General features: G+C 43.4%; 1 protein-coding gene across 1 annotated transcript; it reads left to right on the top strand.

The window, feature by feature from the left end:
* Positions 1 to 269: 269 nt before the first annotated feature.
* LOC106571028 (protein c-Fos) lies at positions 270 to 3187 on the top strand. Its single transcript, XM_014143656.3, has 3 exons — positions 270 to 599; positions 1247 to 1462; positions 1625 to 3187. The coding sequence occupies exons 1-3, from the start codon at positions 465 to 467 to the stop codon at positions 2390 to 2392; spliced, it is 1119 nt and encodes a 372-aa protein (XP_013999131.1). The 5' UTR covers positions 270 to 464; the 3' UTR covers positions 2393 to 3187.
* The last annotated feature ends 9846 nt before the right edge of the window (positions 3188 to 13033 follow it).

Genomic DNA, 13033 nt, shown 5'->3' with positions numbered 1-13033 from the left:
TCCTTTTGGAACATTCCATTTCTTGGGAATGGTATGTTCTAACTTTTATTTTATTTTATATCTTATATAATAAACACACAACAAAACGCACGTTAAATCACATATTTGAATTATTCTACACTATGCCAATGTGTTACGAGTGTCAAAATGAGTATTTAGTATGTTTAAAAAACTGTTGTTATGTCGCCCTGATCATGGAGGTACGATCCATGCCTGCGTCATGAGTATTTCCTCACCAGTCGGGTGGAAAACTATAAAAACCCTGCGAACTGTCAAGAGTTGGCAGTCAAACTTTTAGCAGCTAAAAAGACAACGCAAAGATACGAAATAGACGACGACAACAACAAAGGATCTCTATCAACAACAGCTAACCTGACAAAAAGGGATCACTTGACTTTGACAACTTTAGCCGACGCTTTTTTGGGGGGGGATTTTACCGAGTTTCTCCGTGATCTCTTGAAACGATGATGTACTCGGCTTTCAACACGGATTGTGACTCCTCTTCCCGGTGCAGTACCGCTTCTCCAGCTTGCGACAACCTGGTTTACTACAACTCTCCTGCGGGATCTTACTCCACTGTAGGCTCTCCCCAATCTCAGGTACGTTGATCGATCAATTATGGCATATTACCTTTAGTTACAATGTCATTGATAACTGTACTACTTGTCAGCGCTTGACTTGGGAAGGAGCTCATCGAGTATTGACACCTCAAATGTAATACTGTTGGAGCTCATCGGTAGCTCCTGTACTTCATATAGAATATTAGCTGGAAGATATTGTGGAGCAATACAAACAATGAATACCAGCAATTATTTCAGTACAAGTCAAGCACTGGTACTATAGTGTATTAACATTACAGTAATCATATATATTACTGTAATTTTATTAGATAAACAATAACATGTTAGACTAGAAGTGCATGAAGTCTCCTTATAGTATAGCCTTGATGTTGACTAGTAATAAAGCATCAGACTTGCTTCTGCTCTGCAACACTGACTACATACTCCTATAGTTCATTCGTTTAACGAGGAAACTCCAGAGAAAAGTTCTGCGTCATAGCTTACATCAGGAGGGATATTTATAAACCGTATGGCTTTTTAATAGACCGACCAACTGGCTTCATTCATATGCATGAAGGGACATGATGCTGTACATTGCTTCAGCAGCATCACTCACCCTAGTACTCTACCCTGTCTGGATAGAAATACTCCTGTACTGACTGAATTCTCTCCTCAATCTCGGACAGGACTTCACAGACCTGACTTCAGTGTCCAGTGGCTCCTTCATCCCTACTGTCACGGCCATCTCTGCCAGTCCAGACCTGCAGTGGATGGATCAGTCGCTCGTATCCTCCGTGGCCCCTTCTCACAGAGTCCATCCCTACAGTGCCAGCCCCCCAACCTACACTAGCGCCATGAGGAACAGGGGCCACAGCTCTGGGCGCAGAGCCAAAATGGAACAGGTAAATATCTTAACTGATCTTAGACCTGATCTAGAAGCATTGTATTCATTTACGACACTTTGGTTTTGAATATGGAGAACAATGCATGTTGGATTTAATGATCACATTGCATTCAAAGATGGTGGGGAATTCATTTTCTTCTGGTTTTTTTTTCTTCTATAGCTTTCGCCTGAGGAGGAAGCGAAGAAAAGATTCCGTAGAGAGAGGAACAAGCAGGCAGCAGCTAAATGCCGCAACAGGAGGAAGGAACTCACCGACACTCTGCAGGGTGAAACTGACGAGCTGGAGGATGAGAAGTCCGCTCTCCAAAATGACATCGCCAACCTGCTCAAAGAGAAGGAGAAGTTGGAGTTTATCCTGGCAGCCCACCAGCCCATCTGCAAGATCCCCTCTGATATGGACACTGTTTTCCCCTCCCACTCCTACGGAGTCTCCATCCAGCTGTCCCCACCTCAGCCTCAAAGCATGGTCTCCAGCTCCGTCTGCTCTGCTACTCCCCTTACCTCCATTCCGTCGACCACCAGCTCCAACCTCTCCACCTCAATCTTCTCCAGCAGCCCCCTCCTTTCCACCGCCTCCGTCTCCGACGTCAAGATGGCCGACCTGGACACAGCCTGCCTGGAGTCCCTGTCTCTCCTCTCCAAGACTGAGATGGAGACGGCCCGGTCGGTGCCCGAGGTCGATCTGACCAGCTCCATGTACACCCAGGACTGGGAGCCTCTCTACAGCACAGCCAATAATGACTTTGAGCCCCTGTGCACCCCTGTGGTCACCTGCACCCCAGCCTGCACCACATACACATCTTCCTTCGTCTTCAGCTATCCAGAGGCGGAGGCGTTGACTACCTGTGGCGTAGCCCAACAGAGAGGGAGCAGCAGCAACGATCAATCCTCTGACTCCCTCAGCTCCCCTACACTCCTAGCCCTGTGAGCAGGACAACCGTAGTCCCTCAGCTCCCCTACACTCCTAGCCCTGTGAGCAGGACAACCGTAGTCCCTCAGCTCCCCTACACTCCTAGCCCTGTGAGCAGGAGAACCGTAGCTGTGTCCCAAATGACACCCTATGACCTATATATTCATTGCTTTTGATCAGGATCTATAAGGTGTCCCATAGGGCTCTGGTCTAAAGTAGTGCACTATTCCCATAGGGTTCTTGTCTAAAGTATTGCATTTGGGATGCACATTCTTCCACACAACACCATTTCCTCTAGAGCACATTTAGCACTTCCTCCATGTGCAGAATGATCGCAGAGATATGGACTTGGACTCGCACAACCAGGAAGCAAAATATATTTGTTTACCTTGTTTTGTATGGACTATAATAGGCTATTACTTGCCTCTTTCAACTATGTAGCTGATTAAAGCATGTTTAACTAATAAAACAATAGTTTGGGTTGACAAAATAGTTGTTGATTTTATGGTGCTAGGTAACGAAGTTGTGTTTCTGTGTTCAGAGCAATATAGTTATCTTGACCTGTTTGTTTTCTGGTTGATGGAATGTGAGCTTCTTGTATGTTTGATATTTTAATTATAATCATGATGTGCTTGTCTAGCCATGTCTGGTTGGTCTATCCTAGTATAAAAGTTTTCTGTGAAAACGTTTTTTTTTTGTGAAATTTGAAATTATTTTTATACTACAATTTTAAAAAAGGAAACGAAGCAAACTGAACCTTTGAAAAACGTACAAAAATAAACTGTTGAAAGAATAAATATATTAAATTATTTATTCACGTCTACCTTTTTTTAATTTTTTTAAATGCATACACAGAGACAAATCATCATTTTTGCACTGAAATGTATAACTGGTTACACTTTATAATATATATAGTGTAAATGGTTTTCTATAGGGGACAGTTACACAATCGTCTAACATTGGTCCATTAATAACGTAGTGGTCTACACCTCTCCGTGCGCTGTGTATTTATTGTTCCACAGCTCTGTTGCTAAGGTTGACTTCACGTCAGAGCGCTCTGACGTCAGCGCGTGCTCATCTGTTCTTTTTTTTTTCTTTAACTTGGCAACGACGATGTGACGTTCTTTTCCGTGCCCAAATATAGATTATTGCTGCTTCAACCAACCCGGCAGAAATGATTTGTGGAACATACTTTTTTTGAGCATGGAAGTTCAATCGCATTGGCAATCTAATTATTTTGGCACTTTACAATCTATTTGCTCCAGCAACTTTATGTCGCTAAAATGGTAAAGATAGACATCTTTCCTCATGCGTTAGGCTACTAGGGATATCCTCGCTCTCTCGCGCTCTCTCGCTCTCTCTCTCTCTCTCTCTCTCTGGGCAAGAGATGCATTCATACAGCAAACCGCATTTCGAGGTAATTTATTAGGAATCTAGCAAAATAATGTCGGACCATGTAGATGGTCTATTTTCTAATATTTCTAAACTCATGAAGCTCATGCTTTTTAGGCTACAGTCAGTAGGACTAAATGCACGTCTGCTTGATATAACTACAGACTAGCCTGCTACTGTAACAGCTCTATAGGTCCCAGTCAGGAACTCAACGTGCCATGTCGGATAAAATTAGAGCAACAGCTACAGCTTTCGCATGATCAAACGACTGGATTTTTGTCTAAGTCCACCTGCAGAATGTTTAGATCTATTTCTGACCCTCTAAAAGGGATTTATGTAATGTGTTGCATATAAATCAGAGGGGGCACAAGGTATGTGAGAATGGCTGGAAGTGGGTCCGGGGGGTTATGCCCCCTTAAGAAAATTGGAGAATTTATAATTTTTCAAACACCTGAAACAGCTTTTTCCTGCAATCTAGAGCCATAATCATTATTCTTAATGCTATACATATATATATATATATATATATATATTATTGCATATCTAAGCATACTTTTTGAGCTGTCTGTATCTTGACTTGGGTTTTTTTATTAAGAAAGAAAATATGCTTCTCTGCATCTCTGCTAAAATCTGGGTAAAAGATTGAAAGGAATGTGAGTCTTATTCATTACATTTAGTTATTGCTTGCTTTTCTAAAGTCTGTCAACTTTTCCAGCAGATATGCCAGCAAAGATATTCAGACAGTCTAGCTACTCTAATTTGATTGATAGCCTGCAATGGTTTCTTGGTAATATGCATTTTATTTTTGTAAAAAGGACAAATCTGAGGAACACCTCAGAACAGGGTTGGAGAGCCCTGTTGTAAACCTACAGAACGGTAGCTCTCCAGGAACAGGGTAGGAGCGCCCTGGTGTAAACCTACAGAACGGTAGCTCTCCAGGAACAGGGTAGGAGCGCCCTGGTGTAAACCTACAGAACGGTAGCTCTCCAGGAACAGGGTAGGAGAGCCCTGGTGTAAACCTACAGGACAGTAGCTCTCCAGGAACAGGGTAGGAGAGCCCTGGTGTAAACCTACAGGACAGTAGCTCTCCAGGAACAGGGTAGGAAAGCTCTGGTGTTAACCTACAGGACAGTAGCTCTCCAGGAACAGGGTAGGAGAGCCCTGGTGTAAACCTACAGGACAGTAGCTCTCCAGGAACAGGGTAGGAAAGCTCTGGTGTTAACCTACAGGACAGTAGCTCTCCAGGAACAGGGTAGGAGAGCCCTGGTGTAAACCTACAGGACAGTAGTTCTCCGGGAACAGGGTAGAAGAGCCCTGGTGTAAACCTACAGGACAGTAGCTCTCCAGGAACAGGGTAGGAGAGCCCTGGTGTAAACCTACAGGACAGTAGTTCTCCGGGAACAGGGTAGAAGAGCCCTGGTCTAACATTTGAACAAGAGAAGAAAAGTTCTCAAGAAAATGGTGCTGCTGTTGGTCTATATTTGAAATGCTGCATTTGAAAGCAGAAACCTCTACACTATGTCTACTAGTCTGGGCATAATGGACAGAGTAGGGCCACAGGCAGATATAACAGTGAACTAGAGTGATGGTCTGGGTAAGAAGACTTCCATTTTAAGAGCTATGTTTTATTGCATTATTCATACACCCCACAAGCCTACTCTAGTCTCCCCTGATTCGGGTCTTTTTAAGGTATACAGGCCACACAGTCTGGTCACACTGTAGAGAATGTCTCTGCATTCATATGGAAAACTAGTAACAGCGGAGAGTTACTCAAGCATTTATAAAACCAAATAAAAGAAACGAAACAAAAGCCAGAAGAAAACGGATTAGGACAGCAGAGTTGCAAGCTCAGATTGCCTCTAGAAGTCTGTACCAGGGTTGGGGTCAAATCAATTTCAATTCCAGTCAGTCAATTCAGAAAGTAAATCAAATTCCAGTTTTCCCAACTGAAAAGCATTGAAGAGAATTGGAATTTCAGTGCACATCCTGAATTGACTGGAATTTAAATGCAACTGACCCCAACCCTGGTCTGTACCATGATGAGTAGAAGGTTGATTATGCTATACTTGACTTTGGAGTCCATTCTGTGGCGCCAGTCCCTGTCATTACTGGCGGCAGGTAGCCTAGCAACCCTATCATTACAGGAGCCAGGTAGCCTAGCAACCCTATAATTACAGGAGCCAGGTAGCCTAGCAACCCTATCATTACAGGAGCCAGGTAGCCTAGCAACCCTATCATTACAGGAGCCAGGTAGCCTAGCAACCCTAATCATTACAGGAGCCAGGTAGCCTAGCAACCCTATCATTACAGGAGCCAGGTAGCCTAGCAACCCTATCATTACAGGAGCCAGGTAGCCTAGCAATTAAGAGTGTTGGGCAAGTAACCGAAAGGTAGACTGGTTTGAATCCCATGAGCCGACTAGATAAAACATCTGCCAATGTGCCCTTGAGCAAGTCACGTATGAGAATGATGTAAATGTGAATCCCATATCATGATCCATAGGCCATAAGAGAGGAAGAGTCGGGTGGGATTTATTTATTATTCATCCTTATTTTACCAGGTAAATTGACTGAGCACATATTCTCGTTTTACAGCAGGAGGAGAGGGGATGAATGAGACAATTGGAAGCTGAGGATGATTAGGTGGCCATGATAAACCAGATTGGGAATTGAGGGCCAGATTGGGAATTGAAGGCCAGATTGGGAATTGAGGGCCAGATTGGGAATTGAGGGCCAGATTGGGAATTGAGGGCCAGATTGGGAATTGAAGGCCAGATTGGGAATTGAGGGCCAGATTGGGAATTGAAGGCCAGATTGGGAATTGAGGGCCAGATTGGGAATTGAAGGCCAGATTGGGAATTGAGGGCCAGATTGGGAATTGAAGGCCAGATTGGGAATTGAGGGCCAGATTGGGAATTGTGTAGGTGCATAAACGACAACTATGTTAGACATATAATACCTAGGCCTATATAATACACATCTCTGTCATTGCAGCATTTCATATTACTCTCATGTACTGATGTACTCTCATCCACACCCTTCCTACCCCAGTACCAGCCACGTATTCAAACCCATCTGCTCATTTCCCATGGCCCCATATTTCCCTTGTACATACTTAATGGAGGCAGTTTGCTCAATGACTGTGCTCAGGAAATGCTTTGTGCGTGCTCTAGTGAACGAGAGGAGGGCGTGTCGGTGAGAGGAAGTCGGCAATCACACACTGAAAGACGCAGTGTACTGCTCTCACTGACTGTTCTGTCATAGGCACACCCTTTTGTGCAATAGTTACAAAGACATATGTTTCACAGCGGTTCTTTATTGCTTCACCTTATCTCTGTACCCTCAATGTGTATTCTTCCAAAGAAACGCACTCCGAAACTCCAGAGAAGTTTAATGATTGATTCCAAATGTTAAGGTTAAACTGCACCAATATTGATCCTATAATCTACCCTCTAACCCTGCACCAATATTGATGCTATAATCTACCCTCTAACCCTGCACCAATATTGATCCTATAATCTACCCTCTAACCCTGCACCAATATTGATTCTATAGGCTACCTGCTAACCCTGCACCAATATTGATTCTATAGGCTACCTGCGAACCCTGCACCGATATTGATGCTATAGGCTACCCGCTAACCCTGCACCGATATTGATGCTATAGGCTACCTGCTAACCCTGCACCAAAATATTGATGCTATAGGCTACTCGCTAACCCTGCACCAATATTGATGCTATAGGCTACCCGCTAACCCTGCACCAATATTGATTCTATAGGCTACCTGCTAACCCTGCAAAAATATTGATTCTATAGGCTACCTGCTAACCCTGCACCAATATTGATGCTATAGGCTACCCAGTAACCCTGCACCAATATTGATGTTATAGGCTACCTGCGAACCCTGCACCAATATTGATTCTATAGGCTACCTGCTAACCCTGCACCAATATTGATGCTATAGGCTACCCAGTAACCCTGCACCAATATTGATTCTATAGGCTACCCGCTAACCCTGCACCAATATTGATCCTATAGGCTACCCTGTAACCCTGTACCAATATTGATGTTATAGGCTACTCGCTAACCCTGCACCAATATTGATGCTATAGGCTACCCGCTAACCCTGCACCAATATTGATGCTATAGGCTACCCTGTAACCCTGCACCAATATTGATGCTATAGGCTACCCTGTAACCATGTACCAATATTGATGCTATAGGCTACCCTGTAACCCTGCACCAATATTGATGCTATAGGCTACCTGCTAACCCTGCACCAATATTGATCCTATAGGCTACTCGCTAACCTTGCACCAATATTGATGCTATAGGCTACCCTGTAACCCTGCACCAATATTGATGCTATAGGCTACCCTGTAACCCTGCACCAATATTGATGCTATTGTGTGTTATTCATCACTCTATTAATATGCCTTGTCCTCAGCTCCATCAGTGTGTTATTCATCGCTCTATTAATATGCCTTGTCCTCAGTGCTCCATCAGTGTGTTATTCATCGCTCTATTAATATGCCTTTTCCTCAGTGCTCCATCAGTGTGTTATTCATCACTCTATTAATAAGCCTTGTCCTCAGCTCCATCAGTGTGTTATTCATCACTCTATTAATATGCCTTGTCCTCAGTGCTCCATCAGTGTGTTATTCATCGCTCTATTAATATGCCTTGTCCTCAGCTCCATCAGTGTGTTATTCATCACTCTATTAATATGCCTTGTCCTCAGTGCTCCATCAGTGTGTTATTCATCGCTCAATTAATATGCCTTGTCCTCAGCTCCATCAGTGTTATTCATCGCTCTATTAATATGCCTTGTCCTCAGCTCCATCAGTGTGTTATTCATCACTCTATTAATATGCCTTGTCCTCAGCTCCATCAGTGTGTTATTTATTCATCGCTCTATTAATATGCCTTGTCCTCAGCTCCATCAGTGTGTTATTCATCACTCTATTAATATGCCTTGTCCTCAGCTCCATCAGTGTGTTATTCATCACTCTATTAATATGCCTTGTCCTCAGCCCTATCAGTGTGTTATTCATCCCTCTATTAATATGCCTTGTCCTCAGTGCTCCATCAGTGTGTTATTCATCCCTCTATTAATATGCCTTGTCCTCAGTGCTCCATCAGTGTGTTATTCATCGCTCTATTAATATGCCTTGTCCTCAGTGCTCCATCAGTGTGTTATTCATCGCTCTATTAATATGCCTTGTCCTCAGTGCTCCATCAGTGTGGTATTCAACGCTCTATTAATATGCCTTGTCCTCAGTGCTCCATCAGTGTGTTATTCATCACTCTATTAATATGCCTTGTCCTCAGCTCCATCAGTGTGTTATTCATCACTCTATTAATATGCCTTGTCCTCAGCTCCATCAGTGTGTTATTCATCACTCTATTAATATGCCTTGTCCTCAGTGCTCCATCAGTGTGTTATTCATCACTCTATTAATATGCCTTGTCCTCAGCTCCATCAGTGTGTTATTCATCGCTCTATTAATATGCCTTGTCCTCAGTGCTCCATCAGTGTGTTATTCATCGCTCTATTAATATGCCTTGTCCTCAGCTCCATCAGTGTTATTCATCGCTCTATTAATATGCCTTGTCCTCAGCTCCATCAGTGTGTTATTCATCCCTCTATTAATATGCCTTGTCCTCAGCTCCATCAGTGTGTTATTCATCACTCTATTAATATGCCTTGTCCTCAGTGCTCCATCAGTGTGTTATTCATCGCTCTATTAATATGCCTTGTCCCTCAGTGCTCCATCAGTGTGTTATTCATCACTCTATTAATATGCCTTGTCCTCAGCTCCATCAGTGTGTTATTCATCACTCTATTAATATGCCTTGTCCTCAGTGCTCCATCAGTGTGTTATTCATCGCTCAATTAATATGCCTTGTCCTCAGCTCCATCAGTGTTATTCATCGCTCTATTAATATGCCTTGTCCTCAGCTCCATCAGTGTGTTATTCATCACTCTATTAATATGCCTTGTCCTCAGCTCCATCAGTGTGTTATTTATTCAGTCGCTCTATTAATATGCCTTGTCCTCAGCTCCATCAGTGTGTTATTCATTACTCTATTAATATGCCTTGTCCTCAGCTCCATCAGTGTTATTCATCGCTCTATTAATATGCCTTGTCCTCAGTGCTCCATCAGTGTGTTATTCATCACTCTATTAATATGCCTTGTCCTCAGTGCTCCATCAGTGTGTTATTCATTACTCTATTAATATGCCTTGTCCTCAGGCTCCATCAGTGTGTATTCATCGCTCTATTAATATGCCTTGTCCTCAGTGCTCCATCAGTGTGTTATTCATCACTCTATTAATATGCCTTGTCCTCAGCTCCATCAGTGTGTTATTCATCGCTCTATTAATATGCCTTGTCCTCAGTGCTCCATCAGTGTGTTATTCATCACTCTATTAATATGCCTTGTCCTCAGCTCCATCAGTGTGTTATTCATCACTCTATTAATATGCCTTGTCCTCAGGCTCCATCAGTGTGTTATTCATCACTCTATTAATATGCCTTGTCCTCAGCTCCATCAGTGTGTTATTCATCGCTCTATTAATATGCCTTGTCCTCAGTACTCCACCAGTGTGTTATTCATCGCTCTATTAATATGCCTTGTCCTCAGTACTCCACCAGTGTGTTATTCATCCCTCTATTGATATGCCTTGTCCTCAGTGCTCCATCAGTGTGTTATTCATCACTCTATTAATAAGCCTTTGTCCTCAGCTCCATCAGTGTGTTATTCATCGCTCTATTAATATGCCTTGTCCTCAGCTCCATCAGTGTGTTATTCATCACTCTATTAATATGCCTTGTCTTCAGCTCCATCAGTGTGTTATTCATCACTCTATTAATATGCCTTGTCCTCAGCTCCATCAGTGTGTTATTTTCATCGCTCTATTAATATGCCTTGTCCTCAGCTCCATCAGTGTGTTATTCATCACTCTATTAATATGCCTTGTCCTCAGCTCCATCAGTGTGTTATTCATCACTCTATTAATATGCCTTGTCCTCAGCTCCATCAGTGTGTTATTCATCGCTCTATTAATATGCCTTGTCCTCAGCTCCATCAGTGTGTTATTTATTCATCACTCTATTAATATGCCTTGTCCTCAGCTCCATCAGTGTTATTCATCGCTCTATTAATATGCCTTGTCCTCAGCTCCATCAGTGTTATTCATCCCTCTATTAATATGCCTTGTCCTCAGTGCTCCATCAGTGTGTTATTCATCGCTCTATTAATATGCCTTGTCCTCAGTGCTCCATCAGTGTGTTATTCATCACTCTATTAATATGCCTTGTCCTCAGTGCTCCATCAGTGTGTTATTCATCACTCTATTAATATGCCTTGTCCTCAGCTCCATCAGTGTGTTATTCATCACTCTATTAATATGCCTTGTCCTCAGTGCTCCATCAGTGTGTTATTCATCACTCTATTAATATGCCTTGTCCTCAGCTCCATCAGTGTGTTATTCATCCCTCTATTAATATGCCTTGTCCTCAGCTCCATCAGTGTTATTCATCGCTCTATTAATATGCCTTGTCCTGAGCTCCATCAGTGTTATTCATCCCTCTATTAATATGCCTTGTCCTGAGTGCTCCATCAGTGTGTTATTCATCCCTCTATTAATATGCCTTGTCCTCAGTGCTCCATCAGTGTGTTATTCATCGCTCTATTAATATGCCTTGTCCTCAGTGCTCCATCAGTGTGTTATTCATCCCTCTATTAATATGCCTTGTCCTCAGTGCTCCATCAGTGTGTTATTCATCACACTATTAATATGCCTTGTCCTCAGCTCCATCAGTGTGTTATTTATTCATCACTCTATTAATATGCCTTGTCCTCAGCTCCATCAGTGTGTTATTCATCACTCTATTAATATGCCTTGTCCTCAGCTCCATCAGTGTGTTATTCATCACTCTATTAATATGCCTTGTCCTCAGCTCCATCAGTGTGTTATTCATCACTCTATTAATATGCCTTGTCCTCAGCTCCATCAGTGTGTTATTCATCACTCTATTAATAAGCCTTGTCCTCAGCTCCATCAGTGTGTTATTCATCATTCTATTAATATGCCTTGTCCTCAGCTCCATCCGTGTGTTATTCATCGCTCTATTAATATGCCTTGTCCTCAGTGCTCCATCAGTGTGTTATTCATCACTCTATTAATAAGCCTTGCCAGCCCTGAGGAGAAGGAGCGGCGGCAGTAATAGCAGGTGCTCGTCGCTTCTTTTAACATCAGCATCAACAGCAGTAAAATTAGAACTCTCTGACGCCAACCTGCGTCGATGCTGCAACCCAGGGGAGGAAGCAGGCAGTAGCGTCTGCCTGAGAAAAAAGGAACAAAATAAAAGAATGGATAGGGGGGTGGAGGGGGAAAATAATAAGACAAGGAGGTAGAGGGGGGGGGGGGAGAATGAGAGAGGGGGGAAGTAGAGAGCGATAGAAAGAGGGGTAGGGAAGAGAAGAGAGGGGTAGAGAAAAAGAGGGGGAGTAGAGAGAGATAGAAAGAGGGGTAGGGATGAGAAGAGAGAGGGGGAGAAGAAGGGAGAGAAAGAGAGAGAGGGAGAGAGAGAAAGAGAGATGGAGAGAGAGAGCGAAGAAGAGAGAGAGAGAGAGAGAAGGAAAGGGAGAGAGAAAGAGGGAGAGAGAGAGTGAAGAAGAGAGAGAAGGAAAGGGAGAGAGGGAGAGAGAGAGAGAAGGGAGAGAGAAAGAGAGAGGGAGAGAGAGAGTGAAGAAGAGAGAGAGAAGGAAAGGGAGAGAGAAAGAGAGAGGGAGCGAGAGAGTGAAGAAGAGAGAGAGAAGGAAAGGGAGAGAGAGAGAGAAGAGAGTGAAGTAGAGAGAAAGTGAAGAAGAGAGAGAGAGAGAAGGAAAGGTGAGAGAAAGAGGGAGAGAGAGTGAAGAAGAGAGGTAGAGAGAGTGCAGTGATGAGTGGGAGAACTGAGTTCGTCTTTGCGCCACGACAACAAGCATCTCCATTTGGTTCCGCTCCATCTTCACGATAGCCCCATCCTCATCTTTTGGTTCCGCTCCATCTTCACGATAGCCCCATCCTCATCGTTTGGTTCCCCTCCATTTTCACGGTAGCCCCATCCTCATCGTTTGGTCCCTCTCCATTTTCACGGTAGCCCCATCCTCATCGTTTGGTTCCTCTCCATTTTCACGGTAGCCCCATCCTCATCGTTTGGTTCCTCTCCATTTTCACGGTAGCCCCATCCTCATCGTTTGGTTCCTCTCCATTTTC

The sequence above is a fragment of the Salmo salar genome, chromosome 15 (genome assembly GCF_965601325.2).
Source record: "Salmo salar chromosome 15, fSalSal1, whole genome shotgun sequence".
Lineage (NCBI taxonomy): Eukaryota > Metazoa > Chordata > Actinopteri > Salmoniformes > Salmonidae > Salmo > Salmo salar.
This window is presented reverse-complemented; position numbering and strand designations above follow the sequence as displayed.